The sequence below is a fragment of the Rhinolophus sinicus genome, chromosome 1 (assembly GCF_057876585.1).
Source record: "Rhinolophus sinicus isolate RSI-liver-muscle chromosome 1, RSI-T2T, whole genome shotgun sequence".
NCBI classification, from domain to species: domain Eukaryota; kingdom Metazoa; phylum Chordata; class Mammalia; order Chiroptera; family Rhinolophidae; genus Rhinolophus; species Rhinolophus sinicus.
Window position 1 is genome coordinate 206,145,677 of NC_142501.1, and position 23,572 is coordinate 206,169,248.

The 23,572-nt window shown below is 42.7% G+C and overlaps 1 protein-coding gene across 9 annotated transcripts in view; it reads right to left on the minus strand.

Moving 5' to 3' along the window:
* CC2D2A (coiled-coil and C2 domain containing 2A) overlaps positions 1 to 23,572 on the minus strand; it is a 112,504-nt gene that overhangs the window by 55,254 nt on the left and 33,678 nt on the right. For all 9 annotated transcript variants that reach the window (XM_074321527.2, XM_019740860.3, XM_074321533.2 and 6 more), the window contains 8 exons: positions 20,005 to 20,141; positions 19,260 to 19,391; positions 12,132 to 12,341; positions 11,066 to 11,160; positions 9,098 to 9,238; positions 6,004 to 6,160; positions 4,950 to 5,188; positions 2,327 to 2,504 (listed from right to left, as the gene is read on the minus strand). In XM_074321527.2, the coding sequence (XP_074177628.2) occupies positions 2,327 to 2,504; positions 4,950 to 5,188; positions 6,004 to 6,160; positions 9,098 to 9,238; positions 11,066 to 11,160; positions 12,132 to 12,341; positions 19,260 to 19,391; positions 20,005 to 20,141 (1,289 nt within the window). The remainder of the gene's footprint in view (positions 1 to 2,326; positions 2,505 to 4,949; positions 5,189 to 6,003; positions 6,161 to 9,097; positions 9,239 to 11,065; positions 11,161 to 12,131; positions 12,342 to 19,259; positions 19,392 to 20,004; positions 20,142 to 23,572) is intronic.

A 23,572-nucleotide genomic window follows, 5' to 3' on the forward strand; every position in this document is an offset into this window, starting at 1 on the left:
AGCAAGCTAATAGTCAAGATAGTACATAGGCGAGAGTACATGAGGCTTCTCTTATATTTTAGAATATATGTGAAATAAAATACTGGCGCACTAGTGGAAGGTGGAGGATGTCTTTCCTTCTGTAGTAATTCAGAAAATTTAGAGCTGCCCAGAGCGACTGCCCAGGTGGTCTGAGCTCTCACCTGTCAGCAGAGGCGTGGCTGGGCACCTGCTGGGAGGAGAGACCTCTCCTGTCTTCTGTCCTCTTTTTAGTGGGTTGTCCTCTCCCAGAGCTCCCTGCCTGCCTCCCTGCTATCTTATCGCCTGCCACGCTCGCTCTCACTTTCCTCACTCTAGCTCTCTACTGTTCTTATGTTAATCTTGGTCTGCCTCAGGTCAGCTTTTCCTCATCAGGGAGCAATGGGAAGGACAAGTTAGGGACGAATCTCAAACGAGGGGGCAAACTCTGAATAACTGAGATCTTTGCTGTGCTGGAGCTGTAGAGTGGGAGAGACTGATATAGGGGCCCCAGCACCCCCTTATTATTAGGGGTAAGTGACTGCAAAGCATCAAGCTGCCTTCTGCCATTTGTGTTTATTGACATTCTCCATCAAGTTTTATTCTTCATACAGCCAACTTTCCGTGTGCAGTGTAAGCCTTACCTGCAGCTGTAGCTTAAGCACGTGTTCAAGGCTAGGGCAGCAGGGTCCCTGTGGGAAGCAGTGAGGACCTGGGACCTCAGAACAAGCAGAATGCAACTTTCCCACAAAGCATTTGGACTTTGTAAGTGTTCCAAAGCCCCTCGCCATCCCAACAGGAGGCGCCCAGGAGGGTGCCCAGGCTCCTCCCTGGCCAAGAAAGGCCAAGAGTAATCAGGTGTTAGTGGTATAGAAGATTCTAGATTTTCCAGTTTCAGCACATCTGAAATGAGATTATGTCTTTTGATCCATAGTGTGTCATAGTTTAAGTGGCTCAAATAATGGCACATCTCACAGGGAGTGGTGATGAGGTAAATCCCAGTCAGTAGGACCCAGAGCCCTGTCAGCCATGGCTCTGCTCAGAGAACGGGCAGGAGAGACTGGGTGGAGAGTTAGTCAGTGTGGGCCTGCCAGCTGAGAGCAAGGGTGCTGGTACCCGGTATACCCACCGGTCACCTTCCCAGAGGTGGCCCAGCTCACCTTCCTGCAGATGGGTCTCTCCCCTGTCACTTTCAGGCACAACCACTACATTTCACTCTCTGTATCCATACAGACTTGTAAACCAAGGAAGGACAAGTAGGAACTTGAGATTATTTCCCCACGGCTGATATTCAGAAAGGGTATTTTCAGGTTTGAGGAAAACTCGATTTTTCACCAAACTGCCAAATTTAATCCCCTTTCTAATTACCACCCTTTACTTTAACAAAAAGGGTACTTTCTCTTCTCATTCATATTGTTAAGTCAGTTTAGCTGCAAAATAGTGTCTTTTATGACACTAGGGTTGCAAATACATGGCACACATGCCTTTGTTTGCCAGAAAAGACTACTTGATCTTGTCCTTTTCCCCACTGAGCCTGGATTTAACGTCAGAATCCTTCTCCATATAGTACTCCAGGCAGCCACTACCTATTGATGTACATTAAGTCTGGAGGTACCATTGCAGCTGTGTAATTATTAAAGTATTTAAATACTCTGTACTGAATGGTAAATAGCTGCTTACCTGGGTCCCCAAAATGCCACCCTGGCCACACAGACCCCACTTCCAAGACCCCCGGGGCCTTTCCACCATGGATCCATTAAAGCCTTGTCTGAACAAGGGCCCCGCCCCATGTGTGGCTGACGTCCCTTCTGATTGGTTTAGCTCTTGGCTTAGAGTATTGTTCAACATTTTGAATATGAACCCCTGCCTAGACTTTGGTAGTTAAAAACCTTCTAAAGCTGGTAGAAGAAGTTCGAGACAACTAATATCCGACGTTCTTTTGACCCTGGGAAGGAAGCACAGTAGACATGCTCAGGATTAAGTAGAGATGCCAAGAAGTGGGGTGGGGACCTCACAGGGTCAGCACGGAACACCCAACGTCAACCACCTCAGAATGGGATTTTCCCACAGACTGTGGCAATTTTTCACTCCCGAGCTGGTGGTGCTGAGAGCAGCGGGAGATCCTCAGCTCCGAGCTCCGAGCACCAAGACGCAAGCCAAATTCCTTTGCCATTCTGGTAACAGTATTGATAGCTATGGAGTCACAAAACATTTCTCTTAGGGGTGGCCTGTTAGCTCAGTTGGTTGGAGCCAGTGGATGACTTCAACCATCTCACACTTGCGGTAACTGAAATAGTCTTGGGACAGTGACTATAATTCCAATGTGTACCTGCAGCGTTAAACTCTCTGGCCAGTTGACTATCTGCAAATTGAAAATCTGTCCAAAGTGAACTCGGAAGTCCGCCCCGAGTGGCCGGCTGTTGGTCCTGGATACCTCCTTTTCGTTGAAGATCACCTTGACGTACACCGAGCGCCTCTTGACATCTTCCCTTCGCAAGACCTCTGCCCTGCAAAGTGAGATCATTGGCAGGTGACATTAGTATGAACGACTGTGGGTAACTGGAGTGTTTGACAAATGAGCACTGAACAGAACACAGTACACGGAGGTGACTCTGCCAGACATTGTGGCCCTCATTGACCTGGAATAACTCCAGTTATTCCAGAGCATAACATGGTAAAGTACTGTGATATGGAACAAACCGCAGTGAAAAGGCCACAGGGGATTTAAGAGCTGCCATCCAAGCATCCCTCTACTATGGTCAACTTACTGTTTTCAAACAAGCCTTACATTTGCATCCCAAACTTAAAGTAAACAGAAACACTACTTGTTAAATGGAGAGAATTCAAACCATAAGGGACAGTAGTGATTTGTAATTGGGTAGGATATTTTATCCTAAAAATATAATAGCATATTGTAGCAGTTAGATCAAGTCTGCTTCTCCAAGATCTAATCTTTCTTAATACTTCTTAATGGCCTGTGACTGCTCACTGGATGCAGGAGTTAAGAAATGTTCCTTATTTTTTAGGGTTATTTGGTATCTTTTTAGTCAGGAAGCATAACATTCTTTTAGTCAGGAAGTAAAAAAAAAAAAATCTAAACCTCGAAGAGTGGCCTTTAATTTATTGTGTATATTTGCAGAGATGCCCAGCAAAAACACCAGTTATTGGTTAAGCCAGTAGCAACTCAAGCTTGTTAAGGAAAGGGAAAGGTTAGAGCATAAAAATTCAAAACACACTCAGAGTTTTTTGGGTGGTAGTTTTTTTTCCTTTTTAATATTATGGTGACATATACACAACACAACACTTATCATTTTAACTATTTTTAAGTGTACAACTCAGTGGCATTAAGTACATTATTCATTACCACCATCCTCCAGAACTTTTATGTCATCTCAAATAGAATTCTGTACCCGCTAAATTGGGCAGTAGTTTTCACTTTTTACATTTCTGTAATTCAGGCCCATTCCAGACATGAAATTGCTCAAATGACTTGAACATTTTTTTTTTCCCATAAAGGACATTTAATACCAAATTTCACAAAGATTCCAAGACACCCAAAGACTCCACTCAGAGTTGTTTTAAGGCTTATTCTCAGTAACCTCATGCTATAAACAGACCTAAAACAGCCCGTTGTTCTGCATGGTCTCCCCTTACCTGCTGGCCTGATGAAGAGGGTCGATTATAATCATTGGCTTGGGGTATCTTGGGTTATCATCCCAAGTCCCAGGGAAAACTCAGAAACTTAAGATGGAGGTAGTTGTATACATTCTCAATCAAAATAGGACTCACCATAAAAGATGGCCAAATCGAGCCCAAACTTTCCTTTTAAAAAACATGCTGCGTACTGCTCTGTGATATATAGGAAAGTTGTTAAGATAGCTAATCCTAACTCATCACAAGGGGAAACATTTTGTTTCTTTCTTTTTTCTTTTCTTTTTATTATATCTTATGACATGATGGATGTTAGCTGCACTTATTGTGGCAATACTTCACAACACACGTAACCCCCGTATAATACGGTTGGTAGGTTCCTAAAAAAAAATGCCATGTTATGCGAATCCATCTTATACAAAACAAAGAACTAGTATAAAAAAGGGGGTTAGTTTCCAAAAAAAAAAAAAAATACTATTATGTTTTTATAATTAAGAGAAATATCTTTATTAGAATAATTTTCACCAAAAGGATTACATATTAATATGTATTAAATAATGTTTTCTTCGTCATCACTACTAAGCATCGTTAACTGAGGGCATTTTCTTTTTGACAAGATATCTTCATCCTCTGAACTTTCTTCAGCATTATCTTGAATTCTATTCTGTACTTTTTGCAAAAAAATCTGTTATTTTAGATTGCTTACTTTTAACTGAGAGATCTTTATAAATTTTGTCATATGGTGCTAAGCTCTTGTGAATTTAAAATTCTAATAAATTCTAAAATTCTGCAGTGAAATCTGATACAACATCCACGCTCGAATGAAAAATTTCAAATGAGATACCTTTTGCTCTTAAAAGCTTTTATTACGTTCCATGTTGTTCGGGGATTTCCCTAATTTCGAATGAGATAGTTTTTGCTCTTAAAAACTCTTATTACGCTCCGTGTTGTTTGGTGATTTCTCTAATTCTCAAACCATGTTAGAGTGAAACGTGTTATAGAAGTGCCGTGTTACATGGGGGTTACCTGTATATGTAAATCAAGCCACCATGCTGCATACCTTAAACTTATACAGTGACATATGTCACTTATTTCTCAATGAGAATGGAAGAAAACATTCTGTGTAATCATATATTTTGAATGTTCATTACAAAATTATGTGGTGTGCTACTTGTGGCTTGAAAATAGCTAACTTAGTGTCGGGGATAGTTTATGCAATTTCAACCTAAACACTCTACACAGTGTGTGAGTATGTGTGTGCATGTGTACGTGTAAGTCTGTGTGTCACATGTCAATCTCACCTGGGACACTGGTCGTTGGGCGTCACGCTCCCTGCCAGACTCAGCTCTGGGACCAGCGTGGGTTCCCCGGGCTTCTTCCTGCCCTGGGCTGCTCTCTCCCGCACCTGTTGCTCCACCGCTGTCCGGTCAGTGGGCTCTGGGGGAATGGGTTTCACAGGGTCTTCCCCTGGATATGGCTCCTCTACCTCCTCATCCAGATGCTCTTCCACTGCTTGTTTCTTTTTCTTCTTCTTGGCTCTCTGTTACGTAAGAGGAAAACTTATGACAAACAGGAATTTTGGAATTTCACTGAAGAGCACAGTCTTCAGAATCAGACAGACGTGCTGCAAACCCAGCTCCACCTCTGGCAGCTGTGTGTACTCAGGCAGGTTATTAAACCACCTGACCTCTCCCCGCCTCAGTTTTCTCATCTACAAAATGGGGACAATCGTAGGAAATTCCCCCCAGTGCTGTTGAAATGGGGTAATGCTTGTAAAGCACTTATCACAGTATCTGGCCCCTAGAAAGGGCTTAAAAAATGTTAGCTATTTGTCTCACCATTAATATCTGTTCTGAAGGCCAAGGACACATCTTGAAATCAAAGTAAGGCTGTGAGCACAACTGGCAATGCAGGACACTGTGACCTATTACTATTGCTCTTGGAGTCAATTTTTCAGTGTCATGTGCACAAAGTTACGTAGTTTTCTGAGGGAGACTCAGGAACATCAATGCCCTCCATTCAATGGGATAATGCATGTAAATGCTTGACATACATGAGTGATTACTGTGTTACTACGTGTTTGTTCACTCAAATGGCCACAGAGTGATACCAGAGAACTATCTATGGAAAAAACTGCTCTGGTTTCAGCTAGCTCGGTGGCTTTTTAAACATGTGTAGTAGCTGGTTCATTCCCTCGTTCCTTTGTCCCCTAGCGCGGGGGCAGGGAGGGAGACAGAGCAGAGCCAGCAGGGCACCCCAGTCTGCCAGCCCTCCTCCTGTCTCATTGGCAGTCCTCCCAGACCCTTCTCTTCCCCAAGGTCAGCCCTGCTCAGGGGTGAGTGACTGTGTACAAACTTGGGCTTTCTTCCAGGCTTTCCACTGCTGATACGCAGTTCTGTATTCTTCCATCTTCTGTTCGTACTCTTCCAAGTGCTCTTCCAACAATTCACTTATTTCAGCTTGAATTTCTGCTTCATATGCTTCTTCGTCTGCTTTCTGGTCCACTTTTTCCCTTTAAAATAATTTATAATACCTTCGTTATTTCTTGAAATTAAATAATAGACTAATAATAACAGCAAATACCTGTATCAGGCTTGCTTTGTGGTGGGTCCTCTTCTAAAAGCTCTGCACATGTTAGCTTACCACCCTGTGAGGCAGAGGCTGTTGTCATCCACATATTATACACGAGACTGAGGTCCAGAGAGGTTAAATAACTTGCCCAAGAACACACAGTTGGTGAGTGGAGGGGCTGAAATATGAGCCCAATATACTTAGCATTAAGCAAAAATGCCACCCTGAGTTAAATGACCCAGATGGCATACTGGCATGGTGCCCGTAGGTTTTCAGCCGAGAGTGGTAGAAGTTTTATTGTAGTTACTTTATTAATTCTTCAAGTCTCTGAGGTACCACTTCACTATAATTGTTGCTACCAAGTCCCTGAGTCAAATTTTTTTTTTACTCTGCATTGATAATTTGAGTTTTCCTTTGATGATTCTGCCAACACTCCACCCGGGCATCAGCCCAACCCAAAACAGTGTTTCCAAAAGTGTGTTCTGTGGGACACCAGTTCTGTGAGATGCCCTACAGAAAGGTTCTGGGGCCAAATCAAAACAGCCCAAGATTAAACAAATGTAAAAGTTCCCTTATTGCTCATCTGTGCAGAGCCCTTTCTATGTTAACGGGCAGTGTGCCTCCAGGAGTTGGGTGGCCAACATGCCTGCCCAACACATCACATCCAACACATCACACTCAGAAACATCACGCCCAACACATCACACCCAGACATACTCCCAATACATCACCCCCAACACTTCACACCCAACACATCGCACCCAACAAACACATCACACCCAACACATCACCCCCAACACTTCACACCCAACATATCACACCCAATACATCACACCCAATACATCACACCCAACACATCACCCCCAACACTTCACACCCAACACATCACACCCAACAAACATCACACCCAACACATCACACCCAGCACTTTGGGGCTGTTGCAACTCATTGCCTGTGCTTATCTCCTAGTGTGGTCAAGTCAGGTCAATGCAGTCTGGCCTCTTAAAGTTTCCTGTCCCTTTTAGACAAACTTAGTCAAGTGTCTAGAGCTGACAAATATTTGCTATGTACACGTGTGGCCGGTGGTTTAGCAATTAACAGTCCTCTTACTGATTTCTAGGATTCTACTGAAGAAATCACTTTGGGAGCACAGTGGCACCTGAAATTTATAAACATTGGGGAAAATCTGGCTCAAAATTTAGTTCCATCACTGATATAAAGCACCATTCACTATTCTCCTTGTCATGCAGAAACATGAAAAAGCTGGGTGCAGTTTGGATACTTTTGCAGGAAAGAAACTATGCTGTATCATAAGGTGGCTAGATGAACCCAGGATGTGAATAGAGGGCACTCCAAAAGAATTGAGGAGATAGCACTTATGGGGGGAAAGGGGTGTTAAGTGTCCCAAAAAGGAAGTTTGCAACCTAGAGGGGACCTGAAGGGTAAATTTCCTACAAATTTTAGATTATCCTAAACTTAAGAAAGGAAGCAAGGTGAAAACAATGTGGTAAATATTTATGTTCTAGTTTGGGTGGGAGGCGTAGCATGGGAGATGGGATTTAGAAGCAGAAACACTGGAATTTCTGCGAGACATCCATGGTTTCTGTGGGAGAGACTATTTGAATTTGTTTTTTTATTAACTAATATTAACTGAGCAGATACAAAGTGGCAGGTGCTCTGTTGGGGACCAGAAATCCAGTGGTGACAAGGTCCCAGCCCTTATAAAGCACGTTTGTATTTGTCCTGGAAAATGTGGGGTGTTTTCTCAGTCGTATGATGGTCACCAACCCCATCACAATTTGCGATACCTTTGGCTAAAATACCACTGTTTTCAAGGCAATTTATCAGATCATTGCCCACATTTATCACTTTTCTTGTAGTTATACAGGCACAACAACTTATTCTGAAGAAACAATCAGGAAGGGACAAAAACCAACAGAGACACTCTTGAATTAATATACAGAACTTGGTTTTGCTGTGATAACTGTGCTCTTCACTGTGTATCAAAGCCTGGTGAAATCCAGTTCAAAAATTGACAAAAGCCTTGAACAGACACTTCCTCATAAAAGAGGACATCAAGATGGCCATCTCATGTATGGGAAATATAAATTAAGACATATCATCAGCTTGGTACAATGTTAAGATTTGACAGCACCAGGTGATAAGGATGATATGGGTAATACAGACCTATGGGAACACTAGTGAAAGTATAAATTAGCACAACAACTCTAGAAAAATGTTGGAATCAGCATGTAAATATTTGGAGAAACACATCCCCTAAGACTTAACAATTTCACTTCCAGGTATATTTCTGGAAAACGGAGGCACATGTACTCTAAAAGACATGTACAAAAATGTCTACAAAAGTGAAAAACGGGAACAGTTGAAAAATGGAATCAACTCACATGTCCATCAACAGTAAAATGGACAAATTTTGTAATATTCGTATAATGAAGAATTAATAAGACAAAGAAAATTAACTACAGCTATGTGCCATAAAGCAGATAAATCTCACATAGTATTAAAGAAAAGAAAAAAGTGTGTATTCACTAAAGAATCCATACAATATACTTTCATTTATGGAAAAGTCAAATACGGCAATATTAAACTATGTATCCTTAGGGATTACACATAGATGGCAAACACTGATCATAAAAGTCCAAAAAATGGTTACATCTGGGATGGAGGAGGATGTAGTTGGGTTAGGAACATGGGGGCTGCCTGATACGGATAATGTTCTTTTCCTTAACCTGAGGAGTGGTTACAGGGTTATTCATTTATATTTTTTTGGAATAATTTTTTAAACTGTATTTATGTTTGATACATTTTTCTCTACGTATGATATAGCCCAATAAAACAATTTTTGAAAAGGACCTACTTTCTCAAGACAAGTTTCAAGGGTGTATTTGTAAACCTCTGGAACTCTCGAAGGGACTTCATTTCTTTCCAAACTTTTATGATGGTCTTAAGCAATATTCGATCTTTTTCTTGTTCAGCGTCACGCAGTTTTCTTGTTTGCCTATAAGATATAAAACATGGATATACATATATAATTTATTTAAGTGTGTTTGCAAATTTTAAAAAGCTAATAATGCTATAGTGGATTGTGTATTTAGTTTAACAGCGACAATATTTCTCGAGTACTAGAAAATCAAAAATATGAATGCAAATATGAGAACAAAAGGGTGCTGATCTGTTTGGAGAGGTTCTTTTCTTTTTTTTTTTCTTCCTAGGTGAAGCTGACTTCATTAAATTAAATTACCTTTTACAATTCTTATTAATAATATGCACCCTTAACAAACAGCCACCTTTGAAGCTATAAAAATAAAGGGCCCAGTAAACGCAGTTCTCCTGGACTAAATTATTGTAAACATAGGGGAGCAAGCTGCTGTTCCAGTTAACAACAGATATATTTATGTCTGTCGGTGCTAACACAAATCACAGGATCTGCCGTTAGGAGACAAAGTAATGTACTGCATGCCTTGAGGAGTTTTCAGCGTGAATTAGATTAATAAGACGTTAGCTTGATTTGAAGAGCCATCCTTGGAAAATGCTTTCATTTTTATTTTTCATTATTATTTAAAGTGTTTGGCAATTATTTACTGCCTTACTTTAAGCTCTCTCTACAACGGATAGCCAAATCCAGAACCCAAAGCTACTCTATTATGTAATTAATTAATTAGACTTTTTTTTTCTCTTGAGCAAATGCCAGCAGGATTCATAAGTGTCTAGGAGACAGGAGGCATCTCTGTCCTCGGGGAGTTTAGCTCAGGAGACAGACACAAATGATTATAGCATATAGTCAAATGACTATAACGTACAAGGTGAGATTTGCCTAAGGGGGTGTCTTAGGAAACCAGAGGCAGCGTTTCTGGATGAGCACCTCCTGAACTCCAGAAAGAAGGCTTGAGTTGGAGGTTGTACTTGTGATGCCTTCGTCTGTGGAGATGGCACAGAGAAGCACATAATCATTCAACTGGTGGCTGTGGAAAACGAAGATGGCAGAAGATGACAGCCACTTAGTGGTCGGGTGGCCAAGATTTGGGACCCTCTGAAGACCTTGGAAAAGCAAGAAAGCAGTGGACTAGAATAAGAAGCATTCTTCTTGAGGAGCAGTAAAGCACTGTGGGTAAGGGCAAAGATGTTGGAACCAGACAACCCAGGTTTAAATCCTGGCTCTGTCATTTACTCGCTGGCATGTGTCTTTTCTGTCCCTATGTATTACATGAGCGTGTACCTAGGATAAATGAGTACTGTGTCAGGTACTGTTTCAGTTTAGTAAAGTATATCATGCATCATCTTACATGTATCATCTTACACCTGGATTTTAAAATTCAACATTGTTTTATCCATATCGATACATGCAGACCTAATTCAGTCATGTTTTAACTGTGGTATAGACATTCCGCGTAAGACTCTAGTAGATGTGTTCACTGGTATGGGGTTGTTTCTAGTTTTTTGTAAATGATGCTATGAAGTCCTTGCACACACGTCCATGTGCACATGGCTGCTTAAGAGTACACACGTCTGAAGTGGGCCTGCTTGCTGGGTACCTAGGTGACGGCATTTCAACACTTTGTCTGTGGCCAGGCTGCTCCCTCAAGTGGTGGCTGTAGCAATATTTATTTCCACCAGCAGAGTGTCTGAGTTACAACATCCTGCATCCTCATTCTCTCATACTGGACTTCGAATGTGGTGTTAATATGATGGTATAGCTCCTTACTTCACTTGGGGGAATTTCACATGTATTCAGTGCATTCAGAAAAACTGATAAACTCTCAGCAAGTATACATCAAACAGAAGGAAAAAAAAGAAAGCAGAAGTTACAACTACAGCCTTTACTCACCGAATTTCAGATTTGTACTCCTTGATGGCTTTTTGGGTTATATGAGTTTTTGCTGGATCAAATCCTGTCTGAACAGCATTTCTTAGCGCTTGAAGCTTAAAAAGATACGGATTCAAGTTTTGAGTTAAACACTCTATTCCCTACTGCAAGCTATGTGCCCAGACCCAGCCACTTCTCCGGGGCAAAATGATGCTAGCAATCTGAATGGGAGTTCAAGCATCCAGCAGTCTCCAGGCTTTCACCAAAATGAATTTTGACAGAGAGCTATTTCTTCTATTCTTAAAAAAAAAAAAAAAAAAAGGAATACTAAAGAACAGTGTGTGTCCATCCTTGTTCTGTGGCCCTGATGACCAAGCTACTCATGAGAAATGTTACTTTTGTGTATATCTCAGGAACAAGTTTTCTTTCAAGGCGAAAAGTGGATCTCTGGGTCCCAGACACACAATGATTTTCTTATAATGTGAAGAGATTATAAAATTATAGGTTCATAAAAGATGGTATCTTTATTTCTTATCGCAGGATGTTTTAAAGTTAGGGTATAAGACTAAAATTGCCTATAGTCAAAATTGCCTGTGAAAATACCATGGACTAGTATTACATTGGAAATAAATCCAGAATGGATAGCCATTTCTTTGAGCATCAGTTGAAACAACTGACTTGTGTTTAGCTACTATGTTATGGGAAATTACATATAAAAATTAGAAAATTTCTAAGGACAGAGATACTCTTATGCCATGGATAGTCTCAGCATCTGAGATCCCATAAGCAGGACACGTACCTTCTTCCATGTACCTTCTTCCATCTCCTCCCCACTCCTGGTGGGTGAGGTCACTTGTGCAATATACACAAATCTTTCTCTTTAAGCCAAGTGTGTGCCACTGATTTTGCATGTGTTAGTACATCGTCACACCCTTCCATTTTGCCTCTAGGTAGGACAACATGTCATGCATCCCAGATAGATGGACTGTGTGAAAGAGGCACAGGAGCATTTTCTGCTGGAGGTATTCTGTTGTTCAGGCTCATCAGAAGAACCAGCCCTGCCAATAAGAAGCGTGGAAGTGTGTACCTTATCAGTAAGAAATGTTGCCTTGCTTCTCTGGCGTCTTGCAAGGTACTGGTCATATAACTGGGCCAGCTTGGCTGCCAAAACATGCTCTCGGCTAAAGCAGGGATGGTGAGTGAAGATTAACCCTGAAATATCAATGTCCAGTTGGAAATTTCCAGGAGAGTCTCCAGATCCAATCATATGCTTACTTCTGTGCACATATCTGACCGCCTGCCAAAGAGAGCAGAGTGTAGGGGGGAAACAGTTAAAGGTCTCACTAGGTAATGATGTAATGAGCAATAGGAAGACAGTCAGATACAAAATACCTCCTATCCTGGTCAAGCCAGGAGGAGGATGCTCCCTTCACTATTTCCTGGAGGTTTTATGGGCCTGTTCATTTCCAAATACTTGAAAAGTGCAATGAATGACCAGGAGTTAGGAAAGAAACCATTTCAACTTTGTTTTGAAATCTTTTAGATTTTCTCCTAATCTTTGTCATTCTTGAAATCTTGGGTTTTGTAGCTGTTGAGCTTGGAATTCTTTTAATGAGAGAAACATAGATTCTAGTTCAAACTGATCATTATTTGGATCATAGATGTACTCCCCACGTACAAAGTAACAGAGGAAGAGGGAGGTGGAGCAGCTGAGTGTGTAGAAAATAGGAATAGAAATATCCATTGGGACTTTCTTGGATCGCTTGGTGTATTGTGTGTCTGATAAATATTTCTTTGTTTTTATTCCATAAAATCTTCAAGATACTGTACATCAATCACTACTGCTTTTGTGGGAATCTAGTTTCTGAGGTTGGGTGGCTCCAACGTGGAGAAGAGACTTTTGGATTTTGTGTCTTCATTTCCATTGTAGACACTGAGTCTAACTGGGAAGTGGGCTTCGAGACACATCACTCCAGCCTCCCTTTTTGCTGAGGGGAGATTCTGGAAGCTATTTATGTGAGTTGGAAAACGATAATATAGAATTATGTAACACAAGTGTATTGTTGACAAGTTATGAGGTTAAGTGGAAGTTGCAAAAACTCTAGACAGATTGAAGCTTCTATTCTTCATACTGTGGGTAACATGTCTAGTAATCTCTTAATTTAATTCTTCCTCATAGCGTCATGTAAAGATGCTGAATTGGGGCCAGAATCCTTGGGTGCTAGCTCTGGTTCTAACTCTAACCTGCTCTGGAGTCTTGGGCAGATCGTTGCACTTCTCTATGCCTCTATTTCTTCATCTCTGGAAACAGAAAGCTGAGGAAAAAAGATTCACTTAGCATTTTGTAGGTCACGAGGCATCATACAAAGCACTTTGCATATGTCATCTCATTTATTCCACAAAGATGAATGGACGTCTACAATTAGTGGGTCCTGTCTTCAAGCAGCTACCGATTTAGAGGGAAGATGGAGGTCTGATCTTTATAACATGAGGCAAAAAGTATAAAGCCTGGGTGTGTACAGGAAGGCTTGGAACAGGAGGTGTGGACTCCAGACCGTAGAATCCTAGGATTATTAGATTCCAACATTCTGCCCGATCAGATTAAGAACAGAAAAGGGTGGTCCAGCTTGTGTGTGTGTGTGTGTACAAGTATGTATGTACAGAAATGTACTCACATTTGTTATATAGTGTGATCTGCTTTTCAGTTACTATTAGTCATCGAAATAGTGTCAGTATTTGCATTTGTCATTGAGATAGAACCAGTATTTGCATTAGTCATTGAAATAGTATCAATATTTGCATTTACAGGATATTCTTGAGTCTTAACTTACCAGTAAATTGGTGTCGATGTGTTGTTGCTTGCTTTGTACTGGTATTGACAAATAAAAATATATGAGTCTATTCTTTTTTAGCCATTTAATTTCATACTCCCCCCACCTCCCCGATTAGTAGACTATTAAAATATATTTGGCACTTATGATTTCCTGTAGGACTCCAATAGAGTGTATCCTGCATTTATTTTAATAAAACAGCAAGTTTTTTCCTATAAAATAACATTGTCTGTCTTTGATGAGAAGATCTACAGACTTTTTATTTTTAAAAATCTCCTTGTAAAACCGGGATGTGTTTACAAATACAGTGGGCTTCAAGAGGAATGGATTGACTATGTCTCAGTACCTTCAAAATATTATGAGCTGAAGCTCCATTTGGATTTCTAGGGCAGAATGGCCACCCCGACACACATGATATTCCACCGGTATTTGGTTCCTCATGAAAGTCACTGGTCATTCATATCCTTACACGTCAGACTGCAACATGACAGCCCGTTTCTTTTCTCTTTCATTCGGGTAAAAGTATTCAATTATAAGCTGCACGCATGTTAAACATTTTTAATTTGCATGGGGTCATTATGTGTCCTATGACCAGCCAGACTACCTGGATTCATTTAAAAATTCCCACCTCCCAAAGACAGGTACAGATAAACATCATCCCATAGACTCAGTGGAAAATTCCTCTCTGATTGCTTTGCTCCTGCTGGTTCTTGCCTTGCCTTTCCTTTCCCACAGCGTTATGAGATCACCCAGGGTGTGGCTCTCAGGTTCCATCTTGTACGCCTCTTGGTGTGAGTGAGTAACGTTGGTAGCATGGTTCTAAGTACTTGAAATATTACCTAGGTCACCTATACTTTGCGTCTGCTTCCCCAAGTTCAAAGGATTGCTGGTGGTCTCTGCCTTCAGCTCAGCTCAACCAAGTAAAAAGAGCTTCCAGGACTCAAAAGACCACAACTCTCTTCCTATTAGGGAGAAAGAGCCCTGGTTCCTTGTCTTTCTTTTTGTTATATCTGTTGTCCTTTTTTATAGACTGAGAACAGTCATGAAAACAGTAGCAACAATGTCTCCCAAGAATAAATAACATTTACAGGGCATATTATTTTAAGTTTGAAATTGATTTGATTCTTCAGTCTTCAACTGAAAACTGAAAACCAGAACTATCAGAAGTGGTGCACGTGGATTATCTGCTGATGTTCTCAGCATGTGCAGAGAGGCATGCCAATGGAGAGATATTTTTTTTAAGTTGTACAGAAAAAGAATAATCACTGGTGGGATTATAATACAACTGTCTATAATTGCCCTGGGAAAATAATAACAGCAAAGCCTGAATCCGGCCCAAAGCCTGCCTTAGATTCTATAGCCTTTGTTCTGGTCTTCCCTGGGAAGATCTCTCATTCTCCATCTCCTGGGCATGTCTCTAAGACATGAGCTGGGTGAGCATGAGCTGAGTCTCCCTTACAACTGACCAGCTTGTCCTTGTAATAACATGACCTCTGAGGACAAATACAGAGTTTACTTAGGAGTTGCTAAGCTTAGGTTATCAAGGGTCATGGACCCTAACACACGGAGAATTCTGGCCTACATGCAATAGGAGAGAATGAGGCCAGTCAGTATTCACAGAGAACCAGAGAAAAGAGAGCTGGAGAGAGACCTGCCAGCATCAAGTTCCTGGTCCCAGCCCTTGATGCCCTGGTTTCTAACCGCCCTCCGACAACTTAATGATTTATCTCCAGATCCTTCCCAGTTTTGTAAGCCACCAAGTTTGCATTGGAATTCTGTCATTTGCAGCTCAGAGAATGCTGAGTAATGCAGTGCTTGTAATGGGTGGTGAGCAATGCTTCTGTGAAAAACTGGTGAGAAGAGTGGAAGGGGGAAGTGATAATTTTATCAAGTGGTAACTAACAAAGAGGTTGGAATCATGATAAATTCCTCAAATCGGTAAGCAGTTTTGAAAAGGGGAGGCCCCTACACATTTGTCCCTGAGAATGCCATTCTGACTTACAATCAGTGCCTTTAACACTTGATGACAGTTTCATCTCCCCACAGTAGGGACAAAGTCTGTCTATGGTCAAGTTTGAATGTTGATACCTCTTTATTCCCAGAGTTTAGCAAGAATATAGTAGACTTTTAATTAAAGATGGAAAGAATAAAATGGAAGGAAAGCAAGAGGAAAGGAAGGAAGCTTTTTGGACTGCTTTCAACAACTCTACTTTGCTGTCACAATTAGACAAATGGCATTTTATAGTTTTTTATGTTTTACCTGCCATGTCCCACTTGGCATTTTTATTTTTTAGTTTTGGATTCGTTCCTTCTTAAGAGGTTTTAAATCACATTCTTTCTCATTTGAGGATTAGTTTTGTTCTTTTTACAATATCAAATCTGTTTTTGCATTTCTTTAACTTTCGGGTCTCTAAAAGAGGATCTCAGTTTAAGAACAGTAGGATAGTTCACTTTTAAGAACTACTTTTTTGCCCCTCCTTTGTAATTAAAGAATATGTTCAACGAAGTAGGGCTGAATTCCAGCCCCCTTCTAAATAAAGCTCCTACGTTAGCTAATACAGTTCATCATCGGAATTGGCAGTCTAGTATGTTTAACCGAAGAACAACTGGGCTTGGCTCTAATTGGGGAGGGGCTCCAGTCAACCCTGCTGGGTTTGGTTAGCATCTGTCCTGACAGCTCTGGAGCATAAATTCCTCAAGGCTCCATTAAGAGCCCAAGAAATTGCTAATTCCTGACCTAGCACATGACTTGGTTTTCTGTAACTTGGGTGCCAGGATTAAACTAGGCCCTAGGAAAGCTACTGATTTGCAGGAGAGATAGCTGAGAAGAGGACTAGAAAAGAAGGAATTTCTTCCAGATGTATTCTGCTCAGTGAAATCATTTTAAAGATGTTCAATTCATACTTGTATTGTGGTGTTCCTATGTGCCAGGCTTCCTGCTAAGTGCTAGGGTTAGAAGAAGGATAAAACCGAGTCTTTGCACTTGAGTCACTTTCATGGTAGTAGAGGAGGGAGAAAGAAGATGGATTAACAATTATGAATAAGATAATCTCTGCCAATTTAGTTCTCTGCTCCTGCATTATGTCAGAACTCCTCGATAGAAGATATGTTTGGACATAAGGCTAAAAATATAGGCCATATACACTTAAAGTTGTTTCTTAAAGATACCCTTTTAAAGACTTGGACCACGGACAAGTGGAAAAAAACATGGGTTTTGACATCAGACAGACCGGAATAGATGAAGGAAAAGGTACAACTTAGTAAATTTTTTAAAAATGTAAAAACATTAATTCTGAAAGAAATGCATTGTGTTTCAAATGACTGGAAAGTGTCATAACCACATTAAAAAAAATACGGCTATACAGGTCAGCAGTGAACTGAATAGGTAACTTGATGCAGAGAAACAAAGAGATGGGTGTAATGTCGCCTCCCTTGAATTTAAACCCCTATGCTTCTTTCTTATGCACTCCAACACACGCTTCATTCTTTGCCATGTTCAAAGTCTAACCCTCTAAGAAATGACCTTGGAAGGCTTCGGCCTCTTAGGATTTCTCCCTTCTCTAACTTCTTTTGATGGTGGACAAAAAGTGCCCCTAGTGGAACTATTCTCTTCCCCTACTTCCTTATTTCTGCCCACACGAGAGGAACATCTCCCCTCTTACAAGTATCGGAAGGGAACCCTCTGTGCTTCTCTCCCCGCTCTCCCATCCCCCCTGACTGCTTCCCAAGAAAGAAGGAAGAATGTATCTAATTGATGAGTTAGATGGAGCCCAAGTCCAGGTCCCCTGCTGGACAAAGTAACCTGTGGCCTTTGGCTATCCCTTCTTAGCTCTGTCCTGGAGAGTCTGCTCACTGGCTCCCCTGTGGTGAGTTCATTGGGGGCAGTTCTCTAGCTGCTCAGCTTGTGTCTAGACAGGGAACATAACTCGGGGGAGATGGAGCAGGAAGCCCATCTGGTCTTGGTTCCAAGTGGTATTCTGCCGTCCAGTTCTACCCTCAGTGCAGCTGATGTCTGTAGCCCTCACTGACCTCTGCATCTCCCAGTTAGTTCAGAACTTCTCAAGGAGACGAATAAGATTAATTGACTCCCTCAATAGCCTACTCTCCATAGTAATTACTCTGCTATTTTCTAATTTTAATCCATAATATAGGGTTTCATTATTTGTGTTCTATGCTGAAATGGATGGATAGATGAAGAGATAGACCGATGGATTACGAGATAGGTGCATAAATTGATACTGCCTCGATCTCTAATTATGTGATATATCTTTGTCATGTGAGCAAATAGATGATAAATCCCTCATGGGCTAAGACCTAGGTTTGTGCTTGTTTTGTGAATCTACTACCAGGATCACATTTGTGCACTAAGTAGCCACTTGTTAATACTCGTCTGTAATGACAGCATTTTATAGAAATTCAGAATTTAAAAAAAGGGCATATGAGAACATCATCTCAGTACTCACAATGATCCTATGAGGTAGAGAAGATTATTATTATTCTTATTTTTTAATTAAGGAAACAGGTCCAGAGAGGTATAGGGGACCCGCCCAAAGCCACAGACTAGTTGGCAGTACACCTGACTCCACTCTCATTCTCTGACTTGCGCCTGTGTTTTTTCTCTGTTCATCACCCACTTTATAGAATGATCATTATATCCCCTCCTTCTGTGTTACTTTATCAGTGTTGAAATGTTAAAAGTGTATAATTATACAGGATTCTGAAGGAGGTTATGCTTGCTCAACACTGCAGGAAAGCACAAATAATAAATAATATAATTAAACAGGAAGGTGGACCACCGGCCTGTGTAGCACTGACTGAGCTGTTCTAAGCACTTACCTGGATTGTCTCAACCAATCTGCCCAACAATCCTACAGATAGAGCTATTATTATGTCCACTTTACAGATGAAGACATTGCAGCAAAGAGAGATTGAGGGCCAAGTTCGCCCAAGGAGTGGCAGAGCCCGGATTCAAATCGAGCAGCCCGATACCAGAGCTTTGGGAAATACAACAGGAAGGATTTGCAGGGATAGAAAACCTCCAGTTACATAATAAAGCCACAGTAAGTGGGAAGTAATCCTGCAGCACATGTAAGATGATGGAAAGAAAAGAAAACTAAGGGCAACTACTCTGGATTTGCAAATAAAGAAGATGACTTAGTCATTCCTGCCTGGGAAACCACTCCGTGGCTTAAGACAGGATGAGGTGAGCACAGTAGGATCACTCTTATAAATATGCCTGCTGTTTGTTCTTTATGTGTAAGATAGTGAATTATTTTAAAAATAAAACCAAAGAAGAACATTACAAGTACAGCATTCCAAGCTATTCAAGAAGCAAAGCACTTACAAGCAAATTCATGTATTAAAAATGGGGAGGGGGGTTTTACCTTTTTATACAGGGTTTCCAGTTCCACCTTCATGTCTCGCTCCTGGGCCAACACTGGTGGTCGTGAAGGAAACGGCTTGATGGGGTTTGGCAGTGCTAGGATTCTGCCATCATCGCCGAACCATTTTCTCCCCTGGGGATCAAGCAGAGGGAAGGACAATGTTTTCTTCTAATTGGACAGAATATGGTTTACAAAATAGACGTTGGGAACTTCCATGTAAACATACACATCTCGCGGACCGTCCCCCTTTCCCAACAGATCTTCTCAAGTCTCTGTTTCCATTAGAAATTGAGTCTTCACTAATGCTCCCATAATTAATTTAAGATATACCCCCACTCCAAGAAAAGCTTAAGAAAAAGCTGGAATGAATGCTTACAAAAACATTTATTTTCTATTCATTAAAAATTTAAGGGGAAAAAAAAGCACAGGAGAAAAACAACCGAGAACATTCTGTCTTTGGACCATTAAACACTTCTGTGAATTGGGAAAACGTTGCCAATATCTGATCTAGCAGAAGCCCAAATCCAGCTAGCAGAAGATGGGTTTGGAGCAGTGGAGCAGTGGAGAGCTTGTGCTGTTTGAGGTTCACTAAATATACTGAGAGACAAAAAAAAAAAAAAAAAGAGCGAGTCACTGTGTGCAGACACCCTCAAGAGGAAAGGGTTTCAGTGGCGCAGTGACTGCCCCATCAGGAAAAAGAACCGGTCCAGGCCAGGCGGGCCCTGGGGACGGGCTGTGCGCTTACGGGGTCCTGCACCAGCAGCCTGTTCTCCACCGTGTTCTGAGTGGCGCGCGGCACTTCCGGTCTTGCTCCGATGTACAGGCCTTCGTCCTCCAGGAATCTGGGCTGCACGTTCTCAGGAAGCTTTTTATAGGTAGGCACTAGATAGTTCATAAACAAACACAGCGCCATTAGTGCCGACCTAACCTTCCCAGCCGCGATTGGGTGAATTAAAACAACCGCCGGAGGGTGCATTTCCGTTCTTGGTAAACGCACACCTTCCGAATTAATTTCTGGAAGCAGAACTAAGAGGGATGTGTTTCCGTGCAACATCCTGTTGCCGAATGATGCGATAATTCAGGACCCAAGTTGCCGGCCTGACAGACGGAGGAGTGTGACATTGGAGTCAAAGGAGCAGCTCGACTGCTCGGAAGGGGACGGGATTGGGGGCAGGCACTTCTTTGAGCTGCTCTGTACAAAAGGAATGATGGGACCCGTTCACCGGGTTCTCGGGGGCATTCAGTGAGGTAACTTAGGAGGAGACGCTCTGTAAATTGGAAAGCACGTTTGAGAAAGCCTGACCACCAGCTCATTCGTTCCCTCCCTGCTTCATTCCCAGAACGGGTCTGTGCCCGGAGCGTCCCTGTGCCAGGCACGCGGAGCGGCTGTGCAGTCCGGGGGGTGAGTGACAGGCAGCAGAGCTCAACGAAGGTCTGAAGATCGTTTCTGGGAATGGTCAGTGCGGCGAAGAAAATGTATGTGGGATGGCAACGCGGGGCCAGGAGGGAATAAACCTGAGATAGAGCAGTGAGGAAAGCCTTTCCTCAGGGCCGTGCATTTGCACTGACGCCTGAAGGCTGAGGAGGAAGGTGGCCCACGGTGACCGGCCAAGGAAGTGTATTTGCGCAAAGGGATGGCGGGTACTAAGGAGTGGGCCATCTGGAATAGGGAAACACCAGAATGCCTGGTGCAGCGTCATGGGCAGTGTCTGGACGCTCTCGGTGGGGAGGAGGGAAAGCCAGGGCACAGCGGAGCTGGGGTCTGTTCACGGGGTGGGATCACTGAGGGCTCCTCGCTGGGGAGGGATGTGAGCAGATGTTCATCTCTAAAGGAACACTGGGCCTGCTGGGGTGGCAGAGGGAGGGAGGGGAGAGGTAGAGGAGAAGCTGGCAGATGCTGACCTGTGAGGGCGGCATGCAATCTGGGAATTAACGATTGAAGATGGAGACTCGTTTTTGTTTCATGATCATCTTACTCGAAACCACTCCAGATCCCTGAATCTGCTAATTTTTCTGTGTGTGGCCATTTGGACACACCCACAAAAATCAACTAATGTCAGTATTCCTAGAGAAACTTATCTCTGAGTCCTTAGAAAACGTGGGGCAAGCTATTGTTTTACTCATTTTTTTCTTTCCCACCCCTCCATTTATGTGTCTAGACATCACTAATCCAGTGGTCTTCAAAATGTTTCATCAGAACATTTTTGGGGTACTGGCCCAATGCAGGGTGTTTATTTATTATGCATGCACTATCGTGTGTACAAAATTAAATTAGGGAAGGATGAGATTCAAAATACGTGTAAGTAGAGTCCTGGTGTTTTCTTCCTCCGTCCCTAGGGTGATCACACTCTGCTTTGGGAAACCACTCTCTAAACAGTAACACCAGCAACAGTAACAAGGGATCATTTTTGATCCCTTGCCAGGTGCCAGTCACTTCACTCATAGGATTTCCTCCAGGCTCAGAATAAAAATGCACGCCTAGCGTCATCTTATAGGGTAGTTTCACTTCCTCCCGTCTTTAGCCGAGGCCCCTGAGAATGGAGGAACTCTCTCATGAAGGGAGACTGGGTCTGTGTGTCTCCCCAAGACCTGTTGGCTTGGCCATGGGGTCAGCTCCTCACAGGGCCCTCCCTCCAGGTCAGAGCAAGGCGGAAGACGGAGCTGTGCTCCGATCCCGCAGAGCAGCCTCAGTGCAGCCAGGACGTCCTCAGCCTCTTCCTCAGCCCCCGCCAACTCCTAGTTTCAGCCAGGTGGGAGTCTAACCTCTATCCCAACCCAGGTGGCTCCAGGAAGAGGCCTAACAGTGAGTCCTCTGAGCAAAAACACAAGTGACATAGCTCCTCCTTGGGCAAGGCTGCTGCCGATGCATTGCTCTGTACGCCCAGGAAGCATCAGGATGCATTGTGCTAGGTGTGTGGCCGCTGGAGCGGGCCACCTAGATGAGAAACCCGCCTCCCTCACTTTACTAGCTTTATGGCCTTGGGCCAATTCTCCAATTTCTCTGAGTTTCTACTTCTTTATCTGTAAAGTGGGCATGAAAAGCAACACCTCTCCAGCTCTGGTGCGGGGCCACATAAGTGGATATACATTAAGTGCTGAAAAGAGTACTTGGAGTACGTGCACAGAATGTATTCACTGCTGCTATTATGAGTATTGGAAAGTAATAACCATTGGGCATTATTGCGAGCTACCTACTTTACAAGGAACTTGGGATGGCCAACACATTCTAATACTTTGAACATACGTGATTCAAAACCAAACAATAACTTCTCCTTGGCTCAGCATTTAAGTGGAACTCAGGTAGAACAAGACAGATGAAAAGAAATCCAACTCCAAGTGAGGAGAGTGCAGGCCCTTTCCCAGCCTGATGGGGCTCTTTTACAGGACTGAGGCTGCCCTGCCATTTTAAGGGTGAACTGCTAACTGGGGAGATTCCCTCAGGGGCACTAGGAGGAGAGGAAAGTCCAGGGGGAGCAAAGAGCAAAGGGAAACCCAGGGCAGAAAGGAAGCAAGGAGTAGTAAGTAGGAGTTAGTCAAATGGTCCCGCTCTAGTCCCCTGGCCGTTTCCCCATGGTGAGGACTCTCCACCAGCCTGCCTTCTGGCACTCAGCTCCTCAGACCCTGGGAATCTCCAAAGTGATAACTGTCTATGCTTTTGTATGCTAACGAGATGACTCCTGAAGAGTCAGGATGGGTGCTGGTGGCCAGGGGAACCAACCGGTGTGAGTAGAGGGTTGAGACTTTCAGCATCACCCTCCTTCCACTCCCACCTCTGGGAGAGGAGAGGGACACAGGGACTAGACACTGAATGAGTCACCAGTGGCAGTGATTTACTCCATCATGTCTACATAATGAAGCCTCCTTACAAATCCTAACTGAAGTGGTTGGGAGAGCTGGTGTGGTGAGGCCCTGGGAGGGTGGTGTGCCTAGTGTGGGCTGGAAGCTCCATGGCCCTTCCCACATACCTTGCCCTATGCATCTCTTTACCTGTATTCTCTATCATATCCTTTATTATGTAATTAACTAGTAAATCTAAGTGTTTCCTTGAGTTCTATGGAGTGTTATATCAAATTATGGAACCTGAAGAGGGAGTCATGGGAACGCCTGGTTTGTAGCAAAGTTGAGTAGAAATGTGTGTAACCTGGGAACTCGCGGCTCGCTGTTGGCATCTGAAGTAGCAGGAAGTCTTGAGGGACTGAGCCCTTTGTGAGTTCTGCGCTAACCCCTGGTAGACTGTGTCAGAATGGAATTGTAGGACACACAATTGGTGTTGGAGAATTGGTTGTTGTAGGTAAAAACGCACACCTCTGGGC